The sequence below is a fragment of the Biomphalaria glabrata genome, chromosome 13 (genome assembly GCF_947242115.1).
Source record: "Biomphalaria glabrata chromosome 13, xgBioGlab47.1, whole genome shotgun sequence".
Lineage (NCBI taxonomy): Eukaryota > Metazoa > Mollusca > Gastropoda > Planorbidae > Biomphalaria > Biomphalaria glabrata.
This window is the reverse complement of record NC_074723.1, coordinates 30,369,884-30,396,777: the sequence shown is the minus strand read 5'-3', so window position 1 is coordinate 30,396,777 and position 26,894 is coordinate 30,369,884. Positions and strand designations below refer to the sequence as shown.

Here is a 26,894-nt window from a genome sequence, read left to right as displayed (position 1 = left end):
TCTCATAGCCTCTTTTGTTTGTTCCACACTCCTCTCATTGCCTCTTTTGTTCTTGTCCACACTCCTCTCATAGCCTCTTTTGTTTGTTCCACACTCCTCTCATAGCCTCTTTTGTTTGTTCCACACTCCTCTCATAGCCTCTTTTGTTTGTTCCACACTCCTCTCATAGCCTCTTTTGTTTGTTCCACACTCCTCTCATAGCCTCTTTTGTTTGTTCCACACTCCTCTCATTGCCTCTTTTGTTCTTGTCCACACTCCTCTCATAGCCTCTTTTGTTTGTTCCACACTCCTCACATAACCTCCTGTGGCGCTTGATGCACTTGTAGACTATCCCCAAACGGGATGCAGACAATCTGTGTTTTATTTTTAGGAAAATATTGTTTCATAGAAACCTACTGACCTATTTAGGATAAAGGGTCATGATGAAACAGTAAACTTTACTTCTGCTAAGCAGCTTATATAAGTGCATGCCTTTTACTTTCAGTTTGACAATGTAAGCACCTTAGAAAGGGACAAAATCAAAGAACTAGAAACCAAAACCAGCTCACCCTTTTTTTGTTTTACTGAACTCTTGTATATAAGTCATTGTCCCAAGTAACGTGTTGTTCCGCAGATCCAGCATCTCTCTACATATTTGTATTGCATTACCATGAAGACCCTGCATCTGGTGCTTGCCCTCTGCGCTTTTACAACAGTGCTCTGTTCAAGTAAGTTTTTACTAAATTTATTAGTGGCCCTAAAGTTGCGCTGTCTGTCTGTCACGCTTGGTTCTTAAAATGTAAAAATGCTAATGAAAATCTATTTGCATCCTATTTTATAGCGTGCAAAGTTTGAAAGTGTGCCGATTTTTTTTTTTTTTTAAATAATTATGCAAGCCCCTTTTTTTTTCATAAAAATAAACCGCTTTTAAAAACAATGCATAAAAGTAAGAGAGTTTATAATTAGGAAGGGAAATAATTATTTATTTTTTAACCTTATTTCATACAATTTTCATATTTAGTAAAATAATGTTTTGAAAATTGTTGAAATAATATAATATGTATAATATTTGTGTGTCACTGTAAGTATAAGCCACTAACAATGAACAGATAACTTTTAAAAAAATAGGAAGCAAGCTATATGTATATATTTTTACTATTTATTCTAAAATTTAGTAGGCATTGATACGTGTTTTTACTTTGATTATATAATTTTTTTATGGTACATAATATTAATTGTGTTGTAATTAAAGCCTTCAGGCCCTCACCTAACGGGAGAATTGTTTTCAGAGTCAAGAAATGACACAACTGCCCTTTGTCACTAGTAACAAAATGATCATTTAATCACATCCGTCTGTCGTACGCACTTACCAGAACTCCACTGTTGACAACAATCTCTCATTCCTTTGTCCTCTAAAAACTCACGCAATTTTCACCCAGTCGAATTCGGGCAGGCGACAAGCAGTGCGTGTGAGTGGGTGCAACTGGTGGCAGGCAATATGACTTAAAATAAACTTTTTGTTTGAAGGTAGGTAGTATTGGGGTGGGCAGTATCTGATAGTGCTGTTGAAAACTGTCTGCATTGCGGACCCTTGTGCGGATCTGTAGGGAGCAGCTTCTTAGTTTGTATGCAAATCTATATATATAATTCTTTTCATGGCTCAAGAGTTTGGGCACGCAAGAAGTAAAGGAAAGATCACTCTTTTATTTCTGCAAGTCGTACTAGAGTTATCCTACGAAAATAAGAAGGGGGGGGGAGGACAAGTAGTATTCACCCGTCAAAAATAGCAGGGCCGGACTTAACCGTTGTGACCAAAAGGTCATGGAAATATCACTCTTTTTTATTTTTACCCCAAGTAGTTTTAGCGGCAAACAAAAGAGGGTGGCAGGAGAACAAATAATCTACTCTGTATTCACCCGTCACTAAATAGCATGGCCGGAATTCATGCAGTTTATCATAAAAATTATATTTCCTACATAGATCACGCTCAATAGCCAGAATTACCAAACGTTTCAATCTATCTACGAGAATTGTTGACCTCAATTAATTCTTCATTAGTTTGAGGCGAAAGCTCCTTTCGCCAGATTTCACAATTACTGGTATTGCATAATGCCTTTTTTTATCACGCGTAGGATTGGCGTTTTCCATTTTGAATGACACCCCAAAATGAGAATTTTTTGACTATATATTTCAGGAGATTTTTTTTATCTGCTTTTCCCTTATTAATTATAAAATTAAACCATTTTATAACTTATAACAGATTTCCCGCGGCCGCCTGATTTACCAGGAGCTCCTTGAAATCTCCTGAAATTGCAAAATTTACGAAAAGTCCAGGAAATTTCCGGAAATTATTAAAATCTTTATAAAATTCATACAAATCGTAAGGTAACTCTAGTCCGTCCGACCTGCAGAAATAAAAGAGTGATCTTTCCTTTACTTATTGCGTGTCCAAAGTCTTGAGCCATGAAGAGAATTATAAATTTAGATAATCAAATAAAAACGATCTCCCAGTGGCTGAATTGATGAATACAAATTATCCTAGGCACACGCATAAGACAGTTTCAAAATCATTGGTTCGATACACGATTTTGAATTATGTTCTTCTTTAACTCTTTCTCTCCGTAATTATTTACCACATTCTGGTGGAATCAACGTTGGTATCGCCATCCCAGTAGTGGAGAGTTAAAATATTATTATTTTTTTTTTATTTTATAGTTGTACAATGGAGGTATATATTGTTTTTTTTTTAAATGCATTTTAAAATGTTTTTCTTGTTTAGTAAAAAAAAAAAAAATATTTATTTAGAGTTTTTGTCAGTGGCGTAAATACGGTGGGGGAGGGGTCGGGAGAATTTGAAAATTCCCCCGGGCCTCTGCTTGAGAGGGGCCCCCAAATGAGTGATGTTGTTTTTTACATTAATTATTAAATATTACGCAAAATGCAGAGGCCCTTGAAAAGGTCAAGCCTCCCCCCTCCAAATGATGGAAAATTCCTAGCTGCGTCCCAGTGTTATGTAATGTTTTGTTACGCGTGATGAGTTAAAATTGTTTTTTTTTTTTATTACTTAAAGGTCCGACAGTAATCTTTACTGCCAACTCTGAGACAGTAAAAGAGCAGTTCCAGCCGTTGATACTGAGTTGTTCAGTTAAGGTAGGCCTATTAGAAACAGGTAACACAAACAAAAGCTGCATCGTCTGCATTGAAATCTTGGCGCCATGTATTTCCAGCATGTTATCTCTTCCTCTTTCCTTGGTGAGCGGGGGGGGGGGTTACATGTCAGGGTTCGTCTTGTAATGTTGGATGCAAGCTTACGAAAGGTGTAACCTATCCATCCCCAGCGTCACTTAAGGATACTGACTTCAGTGGGCTGCTGCTTTGTTTTGTTTTTTGCTACAGTTCTTCCAAACATAATTAACTAGACTTTTTATTGACCAATATATACAGCTTTTAATACCGAGAGCATAAGCTAAATAGTTTTCACTTACGCAGCTTTCGACGCATAATGCTCATCTCCTGGCGGGATCGCTTTTCCACTCAGGACGTTCTGGCATTGGTCAGCATGCACAGTATCTAAGCCCTATTGACATAGAGAAGACTCGGACACGGACACGTTATCCGCATGCTAGATGGAAGAATTCCTAAAGACATCGACAATGCTGAGCTTTTGATGGAAGTCAGACCCAGCGGCCGCACAAGACTAACATACAGAGATGTCTGCAAGCGAAACACGAGAGATACAGACATCAATGAAAGTATGTGGGAGGCAATAGCTCAAGACTGGACAGAATGGAGACAGACTTTGTGTGCTGGAAAGAACTTTGCCGAGTGCAAAAATAACGAAGCTGCCTTAGTCAAGAGAAAGAAAAGAAAGCTGCCATGTCAGCTAGCCCTAAAACATGCATATACATACACAAACTGTGGCTGCTCCAGAATTGGCTTAATTAGCCGCTCCTTAGTCTGCCTCGTCCCAAGGTGAAACTGAAACCAGCGACTCATCTAGGTGCATCCATTTTCTTCCGAGACATAAACCTTATACAGTCAATGCAATAATAGTAAGGCTTTGTCTGAAACATTAATGAGGAATGCAATTTTAACGATGGCTACGCAGCCCCAGCTGTGACCTGCATATTTTGAACACATCCAGGGCACAGTCAATGTAGTTATACGCATAAGCACACATGAAAGAGCAGCATGTTTCACTTCACTTTAAAATCTACAGTCAGTACACGTAGACTACGTTGTCCTGGTTCTTGTCTTTGTCTAACCCAGGGGTTCTCAATCTGTGGGTCGCGACCCCCTTGGGGGTCGATTGACGATTTGCCAGGGGTCGCCTAAGACCATCCAAAATATGGATTGTTATTGTATATTGCTGTATGTGTGTGGGTGGGGGGGGTCGCGGCAGAGTGGGGGATTGTAAAAAGGGGTCGCCGAGCATAAAAGGTTGAGAACCGCTGGTCTAACCCTTCAGCTCCCTTACATCAGCCGTTCACCACCTTTTATGCACTCGATGCATCAATCTTACTTTAAGTTTCATTAGAAATCCTCAGCCAAATTATGTTTGAATCAATCCAAGACTATCTGTGCTAGAATGATGGTCCCCTTCAACTATCCTTTAGCCTTGTGGAACCGTTGGGGAGCCACACATGATCTGTCGATCATCTTTCTCCATTCCTCTCTGTCTTTTGCTTTGAGTACAATCTCTTTCAATGGCAGGCCAAGCCATTCTTATCTTATCTTATATAATAGAGACGTTACTTCAAAAAAGAAGATGATTACGTCCTACGCGTCATGCATTTAGTTATGCAAATTAACCAATGACTTAAATTCTGTCAAGTCACTGGTTTTCCTGGCTAGCTCAGGCAACCCATTCCATGCTCTAATAGCACTAGGGAAGAAGGAGTATTTGTACAAATTTGTCCTAGCATATGGGACGAGGAATGTGCCTTTATCTTTGTGTCTTTCAGAGTATTTCTCTGTCTGCCTCTACTTCTTCTTCCTGGTACTGTTTCCTAGAGGAGGGTCTTTGCTAGCCGTAAGGACCTCGTGATATGCCATGGAGTTTTACTTTCGCCTTTTTTTTGACAGTGGCCAGTAGGTCATCGCAAACCCAAAATAGCATACATAGAATTGTGAAGACAAACTAGTCATATTGATTATACATACCGACTGACTTGATTGTCTACTGGATTGTATCCCTTGTTATATAGTTTACGAATGCTGGTTTTTACAAAGCATATTATCAAAGCTAATACCACAAAGTGTCTACACGCTATTTTTCCCACACCCATTCTCGGGTCAAGTTGAAACTTCGCACAATTATTCATTGGCGTAGACAAGACATGAATCAATAATAAATAAAAGCAAACATATAGTCAATTATTTACTGGTCATTCATTTTTGTTTGTTTGATACCAACAAGGGAAACTATTCCTTCAGTACTCACAGATATGGCTAAATTTGTTGGGTTTAGTCCCCTTAAATAATTGTTAACGCTTTCTTTCCCTCACTTATTCTCCGATCACGTTGATACTTTTGTTACGTGCGCATGTTAATGTAAATGTGAAATGGTGCGAATGCGTGTTGAACGGAGAGGAGAAAAGAAAATGGAGAAAATAGAAACGAAATAGTGTTCTAGTGTTCATGAGAATTAAAATGAGTTCTAAGCGATGACGTTGTTGTTTTAGTGTTAATGTACTGTTTAAAGAGTCTCATGCTAGAAAGGAACGTAACAAGTGGCGCCCAACGTAAAGGTAAAACCTACGTAGTCCTTTATACACAGTTGATCTCCTGTCAACAGATAGTAGAGATATCATATTATATAGTCTAGATCTAGTGATAGGATACTATTCAATTTGATTAATAGTAATAGAAAATGGCGGACAAGGCTGAGGTAGCAGCGTTGAAAGAAGAGGGAAGGTTGTTAGAGCTTGAAGGGGCAGAACTAAGAAAATACGTACAAGAAAGGTTGATGGAGAGGGAGAGATTAGCAATGGAAAGAGAAAAAGAAAAGGAGAGATTAGCAATGGAAAGAGAAAAAGAAAAGGAGAGATTAGACATGGAGGACAAAAGAGAAAGAGAAAAAGAAAAGGAAAGATTAGACAAGGAGGACAAAAGAGAAAGAGAAAAGATAGCCATTGAAAGGGAAAAGAAAAACGAATTAGTTGCCATTGAAAGAGAGAGATTGGCGTTCGAAAAAGAGACGGCCGAGAAAAAGTTAAAAACCACCCAAGAAAAAGAGAGTGATAAAAGAAAAGGGGAAACTACAGGGAACAAACTAGCAAAGTATAAAGGTGCAATATTCGAAGAAGCTAAAATGGACATAGACATTTTTTTGAAGAAATTTGAAATTGAAATGAGGGAACTTGAATACCCCGAAGACAAATGGTCATTCTTATTATCGAAGTCATTCGTAGCAGAGGTCCCATCGAAGATATGCATGAACCAGAGCAGCTATAGCGTGGTGAAAGAACAATTACTACGAACGTACGGAAAAACAGAGGCGTATTACCGTGAACAATTTGTTAACTGTGCGATAGAAACAAATGATGACCCACAGACATTCCTGGACAGAATGACCAGTAGTTTTGAAAATTGGACTGAAACCGCTAAAATAGAAAAGACCTTTGACGGTTTAAAGACATTTCTAATGATAGACAAAGCAATTTATGAGTGTCAGGAGGAATTAAAAATATTTTTGTTGGAGAGGAAACCAAAAGCCATAGAAGACATAGTGAGACTGATAAGGGCTTATAAAGTGGCACATCCCGATAAGAAACTATCCAGAGGCAGTGACATAGAAGAAATAGTTGCATTTAACAGAACAAGAGATACACGTGACAACTACATCAACAATGGAAGACGATTTAGATATGATGAACAAAATAGATTTAGAGGACAAGGAAGGAACCAAATGGGTAGTAGACAAGGACATTTTTATAGTAACCGAGGGCGATACCAAAGAAATGTACAGGGAAGATACGTCGGAGTGAGAGATAGAAGAGATCAAAGCCTTTCAATGTTAACATGTGCAGGAAGCCTTGAGTATTTTGAGACTTTCGTGGGAAACAAAATAGCAAGGACGATACGAGATTCAGGCAGTACAATTGTGGGTGTTAATAAGAAATTAGTAGAAGAACAAGAATATACCGGCAAAACCAGGAATTGTGTGATGTTTGATGGGAAGACTGTACAATTACCAGTTGCTAGAATTAAAATTGATACACCATATTTTACTGTAATTGTGGATGCATGTGTAATAGACCATGCTCATATTGATTTGATTATTGGAAATATTCCAGGTATAAAGAATTGCAATGAAAAGGATATGGGAAATTGGAAGAAGTGTTTCGGAATGAGTATTACTCGATCCAAATGTAAGGACCTGGATGCAGGAGATCTGGAAAAATTATTTCAGTTACCAGATAAGAAAAAAAAAAAGAAGGATTAATAGGAAACTCAGAAACATTAGAACTTAATGATGTAGTATTCAACAAGGAAAGGTTTATTACAGAACAAAAAAATGACCCAGAGATGCGTCAGTTGGCCCAGAAAGGAGGTAGAGGAGGAAGATTTTATATAGAAAGAGGAATTTTGGTAAGAGAAATTGAGTCACAAGGAAGAAAAATTATACAGGTTGTTGTACCAGCTGAATTTAGAAATGTTATATTGAAGAATGGGCATGATGAAACATATGCAGGCCACATGGGAATTCACAAAACAAAACAAAGAATATTTAGGGACTTTTATTGGCCATCTATTAGCAAAGACATCAAAAATTATGTGTTGTCGTGCAAAGTTTGTCAAATGAAAGGCACTAAAAAAATCAGAGCTCCATTACAAAAGGTAGATATACCAGAAAGGCCATTTAGGAAGATTGCGATTGATTTGATTGGACCCATGCCGGTGATATCAAATAGGGGTCATCGATATATTCTAACTGTAATAGACGTTTGCTCAAGATGGCCAGAAGCGATCCCACTAAAAAGAATTGAAGCCAGTGATATAGTTCAAGCGTTATATACACTATTTACACGGTTTGGATTTCCTGAAGAGGTACTGTCAGATAGGGGCACACAGTTCCACTGCCAACTAACGACAACATTTTTGAAAATGTTTGGAATTCGGCAACGGTTTACAGCCCCGTACCACCCGCAGAGCAACGGTATTTGTGAACATTTTAACTGTACGTTAAAGAAGGCGTTGTCGAAAGTAGCAGATGACAATCCCAAAGAATGGGATGTGGCATTACCCTCAATCCTTTTCGCATACAGAGAGAGCCGTAACGAAACCACGGGGTATTCGCCATTTCAGATGATTTATGGAGGAAATCCAAGAGGCCCAATGGCAATCCTAAAAGAACTAATACTCCCACAAGAACATGTTGGAAATAAAGAAAGTTACGATATAGTGACAGAAACTAGAAATAAAGTAATAAAGGCTTGTGAGGAAGCGAGCAAACATGTGCTTGATAAAAATGAACTAACACAGTCTAGGGTGAATGAACACAGGAAATTGACCAAACTAGAAGTAGGTCAAGATGTTTTGGTATTACTAAAGGATAAGGAGAATGTACTATTCACGAAATGGTTGGGTCCTTATAAGGTAACAAGGAAAATTAGTGATGTGGATTATGAAATTAATATTGATTCAAGGCTGAAAATATTTCATGTGGATATGCTAAAAGAATTAAGGTCGAAACAAAAAAGTGAAAAAAGCAGTAAAGAAGATCCATTGGTCATAGGTACATCCGTGAGTGTAGACATTGAGACAGAAGAAAGATTGGGACACATAGAAACAATTTCAACTGATGCCAGTCAAACATGGAAAGATGTGGAAGTGAAGGGAATCTCGTCAGACAGAGCTAAGGAAGTAACAACATTATTGGAAGATTTTAAGAATATTTTTACAGATTTACCAGGAAAAACGAATATCATAGAACATGATATCAAATTAACAGGCAGAGTTCCAAATAAACTACCTCAATATGCTGTACCATTGCATCACAGAGAAGCATTACAGAAAGAAATAAATGAACTACTTCAATTGGGAGTGATAGAACCATCTAATTCGTCATGTGCTGCACCAGTTGTACTGGTTAAAAAAAAATGTGGTAACATTAGACTGTGTGTAGATTACCGCCAACTAAATAAAGTTACAGAATTTGACCCATTCCCAATGCCACAGGCAGAGGAAATGTTTACTAAATTGAAAAAAGCGAAAATTTTCACCACGTTGGACCTTTCTAGAGGATACTGGCAAGTACCTCTAAAGGAAGAAGCTAAACCACTATCCGCATTTAAGACACCATTCGGAGTCTATCAGTGGAATGTGATGAGTTTTGGCTTAGTAAATGCCCCAGCCACTTTTAACAGGATGATGGCAAAGATACTGGGCCACAGAAGAGACACTATTTGCTATTTGGATGACATCTGCATCTTCAGTGAGGACTGGAACGAACACTTACAGAGTCTAAGAGAGATATTTGCTATTATCAAGGAAAACAATCTGACATTGAAACCAACAAAAATAAAAATTGGACTTAGTGAAATTCCTTTTTTGGGATACAAGATAAAAAATGAATCAATTACACCACTGGAAGAAACAGTTGCAAAAATAATGGATATTAGTGTACCAAAAACAAAAAAACAAATTAGAAGCCTTTTAGGTCTATGCAATTTTTATAGAAAATTTGTTCCAAAATTTGCAGAAATGATTGAACCTCTTACAAATCTTACCAAGAAAGGGAAATCTAACATTATAGTTTGGTCTGAACAATGTCAAAGATCGCTAGACAAGATTAAGAGGGTGTTTTCTGAAAACCCAATATTAAAATTGCCCGATAGTACTAGAGAATTTATTTTGGCAACGGATGCTTCATCCATAGCTATAGGGGGCTGTTTGATGCAAGAGTATAGTGGAATTGCACACCCTGTTTTTTATGTAAGCAGGAAACTAACCCTTGCAGAGTTAAACTATGCAACTATTGAAAAAGAGGGGCTGGCAATTGTGTGGTGCATAACAAAGCTAAGTTTTTATCTGATGGGGGCTAAATTCCAATTATGGACTGATCATGCTCCGTTGGCATTTATTAATTTAAATAAATGTGGTAATAATAGAATTGCTAGGTGGGCATTACAACTGATGGACTATAAATTTGAGATCAAGACAATACCAGGGAAAGAAAATGTTGTGGCAGATACATTATCACGATGTACTTAGGTTGGTGAGATTGTGTAGGGTATATAATGATTACTTACATGCTGTTAAGAATTAATCTATTTTATTGTTTACAATTGTAAATTCTGGCACGGAGTGTAGTAGATATTCCACAGAGGATTTTCCAATTGGGAGTATACACAACAATGATTAGTGAACAGATATAGATTTAAATTGAATTATAGGCGGGGAGTGGTATTAACGAAATCTGCATGATTACATAGAGATATGCATAGATATATATATGTGTCAATTGTTCATAATAACAATTAGTATTGTGATTGTTACTGTCACAATGGGTGAATATAAATGCTATATGTTAAATCTAATGTTAGAATTGTATTGGTATTAATATGTCATTGTGTATGATTTTGTTTTGTAGTACATTATGGTTCTCTATGTTACAGAGAATTTAAAGTAGTTTTAACTTGGAATAGGCTGATAAGATATGTGACAATTTATATTTTGGACGTTCGATGTACATCGAACTTGTTAAACAGGGGGGGTGTTACGTGCGCATGTTAATGTAAATGTGAAATGGTGCGAATGCGTGTTGAACGGAGAGGAGAAAAGAAAATGGAGAAAATAGAAACGAAATAGTGTTCTAGTGTTCATGAGAATTAAAATGAGTTCTAAGCGATGACGTTGTTGTTTTAGTGTTAATGTACTGTTTAAAGAGTCTCATGCTAGAAAGGAACGTAACAACTTTAAACATTTATTTATTGTACCTGGCAAAACGTGAATTAAAAAACAACTAGAGAATTAATTATTAGTAATTTATTATTTTGTTTGATATTAAATAAGGGACATAACTTGTACTTTATTGATAAGTTTTAAGTGCGGAGATGTTTCCATTTAGATTTTTTTATACCTTTTCTTATTGTTGGTTAAATCTCGTATAAAATCTTCCCTTCTAGTTCTAATTTTTAGGCTCAATTCTAGAAGTTTTGTCATATTTTCCCATGGAGTCTAAAGACTAGATGAACTCCCTTAGTTCTTGTTATGTTTGTGAAATGTTTACCTATGTTTCAGGTGTCCGGTAATAATCCAATCCAAGATGCAAATGTTCACCTCTTGTACATACTGCACGGTAAGGACATAATAGATCATCATTGACATCTTATAAAGATGTCGCTTTTGTTATACAAGTCAATTACGTAAACATAAACTAATGTGCTAAGACGTGAATATTTTTTTCCCCCTCTCTTTTAATTAGAAACAAAAAGAATCATCGCCCGCATTTCTAAAGACCAACCGGTGGGTACAAGCCAAAACCCTGGCTCTATTCAAGTTCAAGGACAAATCAACGAGAATCAAGCAATGCACTCGTATCTTCAGGTCACTTGGACAAATCCGAAATTCACAGATTCTGGGAAATATTTCTGTCTGGCACATGTCAGGAACTCTACAAGCCAAGATAATGTGCTAGATGCTGATATTACAATAAATGTTGGGAAATTAACTACAGATGACTTGACCATGGTCGTGAGTCGTCTGCTCGAACGTGTGGATGAAGGCAAAGTAAAACAGGAGGAAAACAGGCAAAAAATATTGAGTGTCGAAGAAGACTTAACAGATCGTCTGGTAAATACGACTACAGTAGTGAGTCGTCTGCTAGAACGCGTGAATAATGGCGAAGAAAAACAAGATGAAAACAGTCGAAAACTATTGAAAATGGAAGAAAATGTCTACAATCTTATTGCTAATTTGTCTCGTATTCAAGAAGCGTTGAATCAAAACATTGAAAAGGGTAATTATTATTCTAAATACTACTAATAATAATCTCTATTAGAAATTTATTCAATGAATAAACAAAAATTACAAACATTCAACACACATCTAATCATGCAAACATAAAATTAAAAGTCGGTATAGAAGTCACTATCTCATTGACTTAATTTTGGTAGCAAATAAGTTTGTTCATATTTTTTTTTTGTTCGTATTTATGCACACACACGGCCCACTATAATGATTTCATGCGAGGGGCTATGCCTGGGGATCTTAAAATTTAGTATATTTAGAATAAAAAAATAATAGTTTATTGATGTCAAAATATAGAAACTGTTTGAAATAAATGGTGTTTGGAATCAAATAATGTGTGTCAAATTTGTTTGAATTAAATGAAAACACTGGTCTCTTTGGCCTTAAATATAATAACAAATATAGGTCAGGGGTACAAATATAAGTAGTCATCCTTATTTTCCTTAAACTAAAGAAGATTTTGATACTTCATTTTCTTTTCTATGTCAAACCATTTTCAAATAATGCGCTGTCAAAGTCAAACTTTTAAATTTTGGCCTATAGGTGTTCGAAAAGCATAAACTACTCTCTCTCTCTCCCTCTCCCTCTCTCTCTCTCCCTCTCTCTCTCTCTCTCTCTCTCTCTCTCTCTCTCTATATATATATATATATATATATATATATATATATATATATTTATGTATTCATCTCTATATATAATTCTCTTCATGGCTCAACCATTTCTGACACCACCAAGAAGTCATAGAAAAATCACACTTTTATTTCTGCAAGTCGGAGAAGAGTTACCCCACGGGCAAAAAAAAAAGAGGAGGGGGGGGGGGAGAAAGAACAAATGGTATTTACCCGTCCATAAATAGCAGGGTCGGACTTAACCCTTGTGGGGCCCTATGCGAAACGGAACCAGTTTGGTTAGAAATACGGATAATATGTGACAATTTTGTATTAGAAAATGAATTCGTCTTTGCATTTTATTCATTCTTTACTACGCAAAGAATTACATTACGAGCCTTGCGAGTAGCAAGTAGCGAGTAGCCGAGTCATACAGTATATCATAAAAATTCTGTTTCCTACATAGATCACACTCAGTAGCAAAAATAACCAAAATTTTTCAATTAATCTTTGAGAATCGTTGACCTAATTCTATATTAATTTGAAGCGCGAGAAGCTTCTTTCACCAGATTGCACAATTACGGGTAGGCTATTATATAATGTCATTTTTTTTTTATCGCGCGTAGGATTGGCGTTTTCCATATTGAATGACACCCCAAAATAACAATTTTTGTCTATATATTTCAGGAGATTTTTATGAGTTTTCAAAAAGATTTTAATAATTTCCTGAAATTTAGAGGACTTCTTTTTTTTTATATTTTGCGATTTCATGAAATTTCCAGTATCTCCTGTTAAATCGGTCGCGGGAAATTTGTTATAAGATATAAAATGGTGCCCACTGCATAGTTGCAGTGGCCTAAGGCCGGCCCTGCAAAGTAGCGACGTATGCTAAGCTGTGGTTCGACTGGTTTATATATATTTACCATCAATGTTCGTAATGAATCCTCATTACAAGTTCGTTCTTTTTTTTATTTTTCTTAGAATTAAGCCTTTAGTAGGATAGGCTCATTCTAAAGCAGCGGTTCTCAACCATTTAAGCTCGGCGACCCCTTTTACAATCCCCCTCTTTGCTGCGACCCCTCCACAAACACACACAGCACTAGAAGAAGAGACAAAAACAATCTCTATTTTTTCGATGGTCTTAGGCGACCCCTGGCAAATCGTCAATCGACTCCAAAGAGGGTCGCGACGCACAGGTTGAGAACCCCTTTTCTAAAGGAAGTGAATGACAGCAGATACCTCTTCATTACTGCTAAACGGACCGGGGGTCGCTGCTAGCGAGCGGAGTTTGGACCTTCAAAAAAAAGGTGACTGCAAAGCAATGTCCTGCCATTGTTCTGACGAAAATAAAGTTTATAAATGGAGCCCAGAGGCTGGTAACAAAGCAGCTAAATGTGTAAAATGTTCCCAACTAAAGGGGGTGGGGAATTAATTTTTAGATTGTCTGAAATCATGACGCCCCACTACATATATCTATCTATATATTTCTCTTCTTCCCTCAACAGTTTAAATGAGAAGTAAAGGAAAGATCACTCTCCTATTTCTGCGGATCGTCCACGAGAAAACAAAGGGGGGGGGGGGGGGAGAACACGTAGTCACAACATAGCAGGGCCGGGCCGTTGCAATATCACTTTTTTTTTTTTTCATTTCTACCTCACGTTAAAACAAAAAGGGAGGAGGGAATTAATCTACTCTGTAGTAACTATCGAGGCGACAGAGCACGCTCAAGAGTTTGGACACTATGGAAAGATCACTCTTTTAATTTTGCAACTCGGACATAGGGAGTTATCCTAGGTAATTTTAGAGACAAAAAAAAAAGAGGGGGGGGGAAGTTGTATTCATCCGTCACTAAATAGCAGAACCGGACTAAACCATTGTAGAGCCCTATGCGAAACGGATTTCGCGGGGGCCAAGTTTGGGTAAGGATACGGATGATAAGTGAAAATTAAGAGTTTGTATTAGAAAATAAATTCGTCTTTGCATTTTATTCATTCTTTACTAAGTAAAGAATTACTTTACGAGCCTTGCGTGTAGCGAAGTCAAACAGTACATCATAAAAATTCTATTTCCTACATAGATCACGCTCAATAGCAAGAATTACCAAATGTTTCAATCTATCTACTAGAATTGTTGATCTTAAGTAATTCTTCATTAGTTGGAGGCGCGAGAAGCTTCTTTCACTAGATTCCACAATTGCGGGTATTGCATAATGCCGTTTTTTTTTAATCGCGCGTAGGATTGGTGTTTTCCATATTGAATGACAAGCTAAAATGACAATTTTCGTCTATATATTTCAGGAGATTTGTATGAGTTTTCAAAAGATTTTAATAATTTCCGGATATTTCCAGGACTTTTTCGTATATTTTGCAATTTCAGGAGATTTCCAGGCTCTCTTGTTAAATCGACAGGAGGCCTCGGGAAATCTGTTAAAGTTATAAAATGGTTTAATTTTATAATTAATACACCTAAAATTAGCGCGGGTCCTATAAAAGTGCGGGGCCCACTGCGGTGGCATAGGTTGCAGTGGTCTAAGGTCGGCCCTGCAAAATAGCGGCGTATGCTACGCCGCAGGTCGACTAGTATACTATATTTTTATATATATACTAAATATACAATGATAGTTTTTTAAATACAAATATTATAAAATAAATACTGACACACATACACACTTTTGAAAGAGCACCATTGTTTTATGTAAACGTCAAGTAAGAAAGTGACGGTTTGATGAGCTTTTAAGATTTCACAACTAAAAACTAATTAGCAAAAATCTAACAAACCTTTATTGTATACACAATTACACAGTTGGTCAATTATCCAATATATATATAAACTTCAAATTTCAGCAACACTCAAAATGGAAACCACTACAATTACTACTTCTAGAGGTAATTGCAAGCGTGGCTTTGACAAGATTACATATGGTCAGCTCTTTGCTTGTGTCTGGGTGTCATCTGCTCCGCTGGATTTCTTTGGTGCTAGAGGCAGCTGCAAAGGTTAACTCCCTCTCTCTCTTTATCTATCTATCTATCTATCTATCTATCTATCTATCTATCTATCTATCTATCTATCTATCTATCTATCTATCTATCTATATCTATCTATCTATCTATCTATCTATCTATCTATCTATCTATCTATCTATCTATCTATCTATCTATCTATCTGTATGTCTGTATGTCTGTCTGTCTCTTTATATATATATATGACTTGTTACTAGTACTCTTATTATTAAAATGTTTAATTTTTAAAATATGAATTATATTTATATTTAATCTCATTTTTTAGTTTTGTCTGTGTAAGATTTAATTATAGCACAAACATAAAAGTTGAGGTTGTCAATTGTAGTCAAACTAAATTTTCATTTGATTGGATCAATAAAAATTATCTTTTCTTATCTTTAAAAAAAACACACGAAATTATTGATGAATGTCTATTTAATATATAAAGTAGAAAGTATGTATGTATGCCCCCGCATAGAAATCAAAACCGTTTCACCAATCTTGGCAGAAATGTTCCTTGAGTACTAACTTAGACCGTAGTGTATGTATTGTAGCCCTAAAACTAACTTAAGACCTTCAAAAAAAAAGTTGCCCAACTCTATAAAAGTATTGTATCTTATAAATCTAGGCCATGTTTACATGCTGTGTCTAAAAGAGTGGTCACGCATGCGCAGAGATGAAAATCTCTAGACAAAAATTAGCTCTCATTCAAGAAAACATAATTTTGTTATTTTACACATGAACATACAAATAAGTGTCTATTCATTTCATTATTTGATGCACAATTAAAATTTGAGTTTACAAAACATTTTTTTTTACATAAAATCGTTTGCTCTAAATGCGAATAGCTTTAGCCGCATTGACTCACTTTTCGTAGCTCGCGCGCACCATTACTTGGGCCGCGTAGTGATACGAATGAAATTAACGCCAGAGGTCATAATATTTGGCATCATAAAGGCATATTAATAAACTAATAAACTACTTACATAATACAATTTACTTCCCAATGTGTTTTTTTAAAGCATTTAAGCCTACAGTTACAGATTCGGTTTAATTTTAAGTCTTTATTTTCAATTTACTTTTTTCCTTAAGATTTACTATAGCGCATTTAGACTTCTTGGCAACTTAACAACGAAATGATGAATGAAACACGGCTAATGTATCTAGGTCAACAAAATACACCTAGGTCGACACAAGCTCACATCACAGTGTTTATAGTCTTTTACTAAAATAGGCTCAAAGTTTTTTTTTATTTATTGACTAGACTACTGCGGCATTCAAATTGTTTAGATTCTAAGTCTAGAGCTACATAAACTTAAACTATCAATGTTATATAAACAATTACATTCACGGATTTGATTTGATTATAAAATTTATTTTATTGCTTTTTGTCACCTACACGCCTGCAGTATTCACCAAGGCAACACGTTTTGAGGTCATGAACTTTCGACTATAAATAAATATAAAAACAGATGTTGGCTTTTGACTAATAAATTGAATAAACTCTATTTTGCGTTATATTTAGATCATTGAGAGTTCAATATTTTACTCACTTAAATATACGTTTGACTATACTTTTAAATTTAATTAAGAATACATACACATTTAGATCTAAAATCTACTTCCATTTTATAAAATGTTAACAAGACAGCGAGATTTACCACTAGATCTATATTTTTACTTATTTTAGATCTGCACTATTAAAACTTATACAGAAAACATTTTACCTTCTATTGGTAGGTACTATTTGTCTACGTATAGCTTACATCATGGAAACAAAAAACAAACAAAAACATATTTATTTTATAAGTAGATCTAGGTCTAGAATATAGATCTGTACACAATCATTCTCCGCTTGGGTAAACTATCTCTGTCATTAATGTAGCCTTTAGATGATACTTATCTTACTAGAAATGTCTAGATCTAGAAAGTCTAGATCTACTTATTAACTTACGCTTTATACATAATAATTAAAAAAAATATTACTTACTTATAACATTATTATTTCGTTTAATTGTTTACAAAACACTCTCAGTGACTACATCGAAAGTGATACGCAAATATGGCTAGTTTGATATAATTTGAAACTTTAGTACAATGTAAAACTAGTAAGGTTATTACACATTGAAAAAATAATTAATATTTCTTTCGTTTGTTACTTAAATAGTATGCCAACCATTTGTTTATCTTTGCAGCTTTAGGGGCCCATCTGATGACACTTAAGACTAGAGACAAATTCAACCTGCTAGCAACAAATAATGTTGGAAATAAAGAGTTTTACATTGGTCTAACAGACTTTGTAACGGAGGGTATATTTAGATGGACAGACGACGATTCTATCAGCAATCTGAGTTCTATACAAAGTTTCTTCAGGACTGGTATGTGCTTATTATTATTATTATTTTAAATTTAAAACTGCGAATATTTTTTTTTCATTCAGATGAACATACTGTTCTAACTTTGATTGTCGGTGCGGATAGGGGTAGTAGAAGTGTGTGAGTAGTCAGCCGAAGCCAACCCCCCCCCCCCTGGCCAGAGCAAGACTTGAGGTCAAACGTGATGAATGGTGACAGTCAGCAGCGATGACTGGCGAAATTTCAAGATACACCTAAAATGAACACTTCTCAGTCACCTTAAATAGGTCACGCGATCAACCAGAAGGGTCGAGCGCGGTTCTAGAAAGCCTTCTGGGATCCTATATAAAGAGCGATGGTTTCGCAGTCCAAGAGTTCACTAGACGGCCTGGTTTAGGCTTAGATCAGTGAGGTACAGTGGTGTGCTACCGTGTAGCGCATCACGACGGATCGGTGCGGATTATAGTAAGGACACCTCGCGAGTACAAGACAACATCTTGACCTTCATCTGCGATCAAGTCCGAGACAGCGAGCTTATTGTGTGAAGTTAGGTATGAACAGTGAAACCCAGAGCTAATCCGGAACGAAGCGGAGAGGCCAGTGGTGTTTGATACTGCGGCACAAGAGTTGATACGGCGATACGATTGTTAACGTGAGATATTTGTACAGCCAGTGTTACGTGTTGCCAACTGTACAGTATTGGCTGTGATTTTATTGGACATTAAAGTGTTACGTTACTTTGGCGTCCTGAGTAGTCACGTTCTTTGAACTGGCTGTTTCGTGGTTTGCAGTTTGCAGAGAGCCTGGATAGTGAAAATCGAAACAATACGCTCTCTCTAAGAGATGCTTTTGGCGACTCCGAAGGAAAAAACAGCTTTTAGTTTTATGTGATCAGTCCGGATGTTATCACCGCACCAGTACATGTTATACAGAAGGAGGTAGGATTTAGTTGGATGATGGTCCGTACTCCATAGCTTTTGATATATTTGTGCTGAAAACGTGCCTTGTTATCTGCATTGTTTTCCAAATTTTCCTAAATTTGGACCCTTTTTAGACCGCCCCTGAGTTTGCTTGAAAACACAAACTCTCTTTATAAACTCAATTACATATGTAACACATCCAGTCCTTTGTATTTTACTGTAAAATAGAGCGATTTATAGAGTAAACGTATTTTTTAAAACTGTCTCTTAGCCTCATTACTACTAACAAATATACACTATCTTTGGCTGAGCGTTAAAGCTTTTGGTTTCCGAACTGAGTATTCCGGGTTCGAATCCTGGTGAAGACTGGTATTTTTAATTTCGGGATTTTAGTGCGTCTCAAAGTCCTCTCAGCTCTAATGGGTACCTGACATTATTTAGGGAAATGTAAGGGCGGTTGGTCGTTGTGCTGGCCACATGCCACCCTCGTTAACCGTGGGCCACAAACACAAATGACCTTTACATCATCCGTCCCATAGAGCGCACGGTCTGTAAGGGGGACTTTACTTACTTACTTTTACTTGTAATTATAAGCAAGTGTGTATCTCAGAAACACACATTCTGTTAGGCTTCATAAAACACATTGACTATTCTTGTATGTATCTGTTAATAAAGTAGGTCCTAATATATTTATATTTTTTTTAGTTGTTATTCTTTCATTAAATTTGATACCTTGTTCTAGCTTCTTAATGGCAGTACCGGTACTAATAATTAAGAATTCTCTGGAATGAATTTTAATGCTTACTTTCAACATACATAAAAACATTTTAAATTTTATATTTTTCTATCCAGGCGAACCGAACGACCATGCCGGCAACGAAGATTGTGTCGCCTATTACCCAAACGAAAAGCTATTGAATGACGTCAACTGCTTCGGACAGAGCCATTATATTTGTGAACAGCCAATTTAGGAATCAGAACATTAACAATTTTTTTTTTTGAAATAAAATTATTTAGGTTTTTAAGAAATAGAATTCGCCATTTGTTTTCAAACTTTTTTGATGTAAGGATTAAACTGCGTACACTAAATATTTTGAATAAATTGTAGAAAAAAAAGTTTCCCCTTTCAGACCTTGAGGTCTATAGGTCATCTCTGTCTATGACCCACTTTAACGAGGGTACAATGTGACCGGAACAGCGAACAACCGCCTTTACTTTTCCCCTACTAATGTCAGGTACCCACTGAAGCTAGGTGGACTCAATGGCGCCCTAAAAATCTCGAAATTAAAAATCCCAGTCTTCAGCAGGATTTAAACCCGGGACCATCGCTTTACCACCCAGCCATCTTGCCTCCTTTAAATAAACTGCATTTGTTTAATGATCTTATTTTAAAATGTTGAAGTAGCTCTCCTATTTAGGATTTACATCTACGGCAGATTACTGAACATAGCCACTCTTTCGGGTGTACAGGCTATAGTTTTAATAAGCTATGTATATCACATTGTATATGATAATTAATTTTTTTACACACATAGCAACAGTAAAGTCACATTTCTAAATTATTTCATTTTTAGCACAACAGGATTTATAGCGTTTTTTTTTTTTTTTTTTTTTTTAAGGAAACCTCAGAATTTGCGCTATTCAGTTTTAGCTTTATCATCATAGGAATCCTTGGGCTTTATGCCTCTTTTCTTTGCCTCTTTTTTGGGCTTTATATGCCTCCTTTATGGGCCATCTTGCCTCTTTTGTGGGCTTTTTTTTAATATGTTTTTATTTGTAAGTTACCATAATTCACAAGTATTAAATCATAAACAATTGAAAAGTGATTAACCTAAAAATATAATAACAGTAATAGAAATATTATTTAATATCAAAGACATACTACCTAACCAATGAACCCCCTAAAGACAGAAAAATGATACAAGTATACTCTACTCCAGAACAATCAACACAATATCAGATATCCCTGACCCCCAACACACTATAGCGTTTAAGTTGGCAACAGCTCTTTTTTTTCCCCCCTTATATAATATGACCCATCTATGTTTGAAATTTCGCCCAGTCTTCTTTTTCTTTTTTCTGCTATTCTTTGAGTTCGCTTATTTTGCATGTTTATCATTACTGCCATTGTTTTGTAGAAACACATTGTTGCTTGATGTTTTGAATATAAACATTGTTACGGTCGTAGCGCAGCACGGTGTGCATGAATAATGGTGCAAATTTGTGTAATGAATGGAAGGGATGTTGAAAAGGGGAAGCCGGGAGAAATTGACAGGAAGAGAAATGAAATGTTCGTATTTACATAACTTGTTGTAATATTAAAGTATTTATAGAGTAATAACCTGAGAGTCTATTATTATTTCAAAGAGACTTGTGTTGTAACAAACAAGAATTAATTAGTTTCTTTATTTTTTTTAAAAATCAGAATAAACGCTTATAATCTTGTACCCTCGTTTATTTATTTAGTTATGTTATGAGGGGAAAATGTGCAGGCCGCAACTGTGTGTTGCGTTGCCATGTGAAGCTTTGTACTCATCCTTAATCTTTATTTGCTAGTGAAGAATAGAATGGGTTGCCTGAGTCAGACAAGAAAACAAATGACTTGGTAGAATTTAAGTCATTGGTTAACATGACTACATTCACGGTGTGTGGGACATTAACATCATCTTTTTTTTTTTTTTTGAATTAACGTCTGTAAAGAAACATTTGAGTCGAGTGCGGGGATTCCCCAATGAAATCGTGTTCAAAATAAAAAGATAATTACGTTTTGAAAATTATAATTGTCAAACCAATTTTCACCGTGTGGCCAATAAGGCCGTTATTTTGTTTTCCAATGACATATATAAACTGTCTAATTTCTAGGAAGATCATTGTTAAAACAGCCGTCCACTGAGTGTTCAACCATACTGAACCCATGAACTTGGCTCAACATGGCTTAGCATGGGCAAGGTGTTGAGAAAATGGGGTCTCTATGAAATTATGTCCCTTGAAGGACATGCCTGTGAATTTGTTACTAATATTTCTGATGAAGAGTGAAAGACTTCATGTTTTTTTTTTATCAATATCAAGAAAAATGTATACACATAATAATAATGATTTTGCAAGCCAATAAGAGGATTTGTAACAAACAAAAAATAACTATGCTTGTCAACTCAGTGATAGATAGGCTACTCGAGAACATAAGGTCAGTACTAATGAACAAAGCGAAACCGAAATGAAAGCCAAAGGTCACTTCCTGAAACCAGAAACATTCGCGGTAACGCTTCGCAGCTAAACACCACCAACCCTTTTTTTTTTACTTTCTACGTTTAGTGCGTTTTAATATAAGTTTCTTTTTCTTTTAATTGGTTAGGAAAACACAAAGCTTTACTACTTTACAGTTTGCGGGTCAAGGTTGTTTTTGGAAAGTAGGTCACATGTTAGCAGACTACTTATCCTTTTTTTTTTCCACGTCACCGCGTAATATTGTGATGTATTTCGTAGAAACGCGGAGCTCAAAATAATAATAATAAAAACAAGATTACAAAAAGAGTTTGTGTTATCACACAAACTCAAAGGCGGCCCTCGTCGTATCCCTATCGGATCCGCCTATACGCAAGGAATATTATTAAGAAAGAGATATATTACACACTACGGCGTGACATTTACCGGAAATGTACAATGTCAGACGAGCGATCTTAGATAATCTTTTCTGTTTTCTCTACGTTGTGTAACATTGTTAGTTATCATGACCCCAATTTGTTTTAGACCTATAGCAATAATGTAACGACACAAGACGATGAGCCAAGACGTTATCTCACTATTATCTAAGCAGGATTGCTATATGCGGCCCTCAAACACCTATAGAAACCAGGAGTGCTCACAGATATTATTTAAAAAAAAATACAAATATATTAAAAATAAATAATTCTAATAATCTGTTGATACTTCTGATTCTTCCACTTATGATGAAGAAGCTAAAGAAACATTGTCTATACATGCAATTTTAAAACGTTTGAAGTATACGAGAATTATTTTTATTAGCAATAGCAATATTTCGAAACATTCAGTCAAAGACATAAACTCAGGTCAGTAATTATTCATTACTATAAAGAACTGTGTTGAATGTACAGGGTTGGCTTGAAACAAGATGGTAAGGGTAACGACTGAAAAATTATTCCAACCATAAACTCGACACTGGAAAGTTAGCGTCAAGCTTCATTGAATACCAAACACGTTATTCATTCCATTATCTCAGCGATCAAACTTATCAGAGCTAGGGGTCTTAACCACAGGCATTTCCAAGAAGTACTTGAAGATTTGGAAACAAAACATTTCGAAGTTCGGTAGCACAGTAATGTCCGTTGGCTTAGCATGGGCAAGGTATTGAGAATATGGGATCTTAATGAAATTATGTCCCTTGAAGGACATAACTGTGAATTTGTTACTAATATTTCTAATGAAGAGTGAAAGACGACATGTTTTCTTATCAATTTCTCTCAAAATGTAAACACATAATAATTCTTTTCAAACAAAGTTCTCCCATTACTCTAGCAAGCAAGTGAAAACAGGTTTTGTCATTTTCCTTTGCTGAAACGTGAAACTATTTCTAGTGAAATGGTTGAAAAGTACAATACTTTTTTTGGATTCCTAGATTGCAGACTTTGAAGGCTACTTTTAAGACGTCATTTTTATATACCGTCAGCTCACCATTTAGTGTTGTAGTGCAGAAGCTGATTCAGCTCCAAAGGACATAACTTAGTTCAGAAAGATCCAATGGACCAATTGATTTGGGCCGCAGCCCGCGATCGTGGAAAATAGAATTCATTGTTCTTGCTACGCGTAAAGACCCCTAGCTCTGATAAGTTTGATCACTGAGATAATATGTTTGATATTCAAACTTGCTTAAACTTCTCGTTTAGAGTTTATGGTTGGGATATTGTTATTTAATTTATTAAATAAAACTGTTTTTCTCACTCAAATCATGGGGCCCATCAGTTGTTACACTCGCCATCTTGCTTCAAGGCAATCGAACACTTTCAACACAGTTCTTCACAGCATTGAATAAATACCTACCTGAGAATCAGAAGTTTTAATGGTTTCTATAGATATTTAAATGTATTTATTTTTAATACCTTTGCTTTTTTTATGTGTATAACCTTCGGGCACACTTGATTTCCGTAGATGTCCGCGACCAGCATAAAACACTCCGGCAATGCCCATATATTGCCCACCACTGTCATACAGGTTTATTAAAAATGTATGTTACCTCAGTACTTTAAATTCATTGCACTTGCAAACCTGTTCAGTGAAAACGAAACTAGACCAGGTTGAAGTCAGGCAGGGATGACTCAGCACAAAATGTTCGTATCTGTCGACCTTCTATTGTAAGGTGCCCGAAATTGCGTTGATATAACTCAAGGGTTCTCAACCTGTGGGTCACAACCCCCTTGGATGTCGCCTAAGGCCACCGAAAAAGGAGATTTTTGTCTATATAAAACTTGACATTGTACACAATTGTTCATGGGCAGATACATTTATTTTTACTATTATTGTCACTTGAGAATAGATGTTGCAAATAACGGAATCAGAATCATTCCAAATTTTAATTTTTTAATTGCCCCAGCATCAGTATTTGTAACATTCGAAGTTACTGTTCATCAAACGGTCTGACGAACAGCAATGTGACACACCATTCCGGAATCAGATGTATTATTTCTTTCAGAAGATTTATGCACGCAATTAAAAAATCTGATTTGTTTATAATTAGTAATACGCCATCATTTTATAGACCCTTACTAGCGTTATGGAACACTCCGTGAAAAATAATTGTCAAGAAAAGAAAATATAATGACGATTTGTTAAGATATGGTTTTACTTCAATAGTTAAAGCAGGACTTGAGAAACCTCGATGCGCCCATTGAAACGACGTGTTTTTTTTTTATCAGAATCAATGAATGTGAACAACATGAAACGCCATTTTTATATCAAACATCTGAGATATGCCAACAACGACATATAGTATTTGAAATATAAAGCGAGTCAAGAAGATAAGACTTTACTGCTGGCAACTACAATAAACGAAATATAGCAGTCGTTAACTCTTTCTCTCCGTAATTATTTACCACATTCTGGGGGAATCAACGCTGGTATCGTCAGTTAGGAGAGAAAGAGTTAAAGCTTCTTTTGTGGTGGCCTTTATAATTGTAAAAGCTTTGAAACCTCACATTATTGCTGATGACTTCTAGTTGTTGTGGAAATCTAGGCCGTTCCACTGAAGAAAACACTTGTTTGTGTGTGTGTGTGTCGTGAGGATAGGAGAATAATGAATCGTATATACAGCGCAGGGGGGGGGGGAAAGGAGTGGGGGCATTATAATGCTGGCAATTCGAGATAGCATTTCTTTTCAGGTTGAAAGCTGATGGGCCAAAGAAGTGTGTTTTGAGCCTTTCTATTGTAGGATGAAAAGACAAAGAGATTGGACCTTTGGTTGTTTTCAAATTAATTTTGTACAGTGCCTCTCACTTCATAGTACACTTAGTGTGTTCAGGTCTGATCTCTCTTGTGGACTTGGCAAAGGAAAAAAAAAAGGGGGGGGTATCTTTTGGCACTCAGCGCAAACTTAAACTCAAGCGGGATTCGAACTCATTAAGTCCCCAGTCAACGGGTTTACGCCTCTCACCCCGCACATTTTGTGAAATGAAAAAAAAAAAGTAAAAGTTTCCCTTTCAGACCTTGTGGTCTATAGGGCAGATGATGTAAAGGTCATCTGTTTCTGTAGCCTACGGTTAACGAGGGTGTCATGTGGACAGCACAACGACCAACTGCATTCACTTTTCCAAAACTAATGTCAGGTACCCATTAGAGCTGGGTGGACTCAGAGGCGCCCGAAGATCCCGAAATAAAAAATCCCAGACTTCACCAGGATTCGAACCCCGGACCCCGGTTCGGTAGCCAAGCGCTTTACCGCTCAGCCAAGCGCCTCCTGAAATGACAAATGCCAAAATTAATTGCTGAAGGCAGTTTTCATGGAAACAAAGAGTTGTGGCAGGGATTGAAAAGATCTTATCTTATCTTATAAATCACAGACGTTACTTCAAAAGGGAAGAAAATTACACGTATCGATGTGTCAATCAAGCCGTTCATGTTAGTCAGTGATATAAACTCTACTATGTCGTTGATTTTCCTGGCTAAATTAGGAAGCCCTATCCGATGCTTCAATAGCACTACAGAAGAAGGAGCACTTGTACGAATTTGTCCTAGCATATGAAATAAGAAATGTACCTTTATCTTTGTGTCTTTTTAATAGTTCTCTAGATCTATCTATCTTTCTTTAAACGTATGCCTGAACTTTGTCTGTAGCCAGGGCGGACTGGTTGTCGAAATCGGCCCGGGCATTTCTATACAATTCGGCCCACAAATTGTATACAATATGATGGACTAACTTAACCTGTCCTCCGGATCATTACGTTATGTTATTATGTATCAATAACTGTATCCATGAATACAATTAACTATATATCTTTATAAGCCTTGTGTTGTTGTTTTTTAATCGTTAAGTGCATAGGTCCTAAACGGATGAAGCCTACTAGTAGCCTACCACTTTCTACGGATGTAGGCTATCATATTATTTTCGAAAAGGTGTTAGATTTAATTAGCATTACACTGTTGAGCCAATTTGGGTAACGGCCCAACGGGCATTTGCCTGAATGCCTATATAGTCAGTCCGCCCCTGCCTGCTGCCAACTTAGCAACTGCACTGTCAAATAACTTATCATAAATCTACACATTTCGTAATGCCAGCTTGAACTTTGGTCTTATTTTGTTTCCCAGCTGCTAACGTCCAGCTGAAGGAGAGTACAACGTTCATTTGTTTATAACCTGGCCCTCTCTCTCTCTCTCTCTCTTCTTATCAGCTGTTAACAGCACAGTGCACGCAGGCTAACTCTTGTTTAACTCTTGTGTATGACTCGTTTACATATTTAAGGTAAGTAGCCAATTCGTATCACAGTTTTGCATACGTATGCTTTAAAAGATCGGTTGCTAATTAACATTTGCAAAAAAAATAAACAGAATAAC

General features: G+C 36.4%; 2 protein-coding genes across 2 annotated transcripts in view; both read left to right on the top strand.

The window, feature by feature from the left end:
* Window positions 1-463: 463 nt before the first annotated feature.
* On the top strand, window positions 464-21,281 carry LOC106057394 (C-type lectin domain family 4 member M-like). The gene is made up of 7 exons (XM_056008578.1): window positions 464-707; window positions 3,050-3,129; window positions 11,227-11,284; window positions 11,411-11,944; window positions 15,407-15,556; window positions 17,758-17,940; window positions 19,689-21,281. The coding sequence occupies exons 1-7, from the start codon at window positions 650-652 to the stop codon at window positions 19,805-19,807; spliced, it is 1,182 nt and encodes a 393-aa protein (XP_055864553.1). The 5' UTR covers window positions 464-649; the 3' UTR covers window positions 19,808-21,281.
* Window positions 21,282-26,644: 5,363 nt separating this feature from the next.
* LOC106057390 (ultra-long-chain fatty acid omega-hydroxylase-like) overlaps window positions 26,645-26,894 on the top strand; it is a 29,055-nt gene continuing 28,805 nt past the window's right edge. The window contains exon 1 of the mRNA XM_056007701.1: window positions 26,645-26,802. The gene's annotated coding sequence lies outside the window, so the exon portion shown is untranslated. The remainder of the gene's footprint in view (window positions 26,803-26,894) is intronic.

What these genes read in the sequence shown, in the direction of transcription:
- LOC106057394 (XM_056008578.1), top strand. Translation starts at nt 650, where the DNA reads ATGAAGACCCTGCATCTGGTGCTTGCCCTCTGCGCTTTTACAACAGTG. An exon ending in TACTGAGTTGTTCAGTTAAG is followed by an intron (nt 3,130 to 11,226) that starts GTAGGCCTATTA and finishes CCTATGTTTCAG; the next exon opens with GTGTCCGGTAATAATCCAAT. An exon ending in ACAAAGTTTCTTCAGGACTG is followed by an intron (nt 17,941 to 19,688) that starts GTATGTGCTTAT and finishes TTTTCTATCCAG; the next exon opens with GCGAACCGAACGACCATGCC.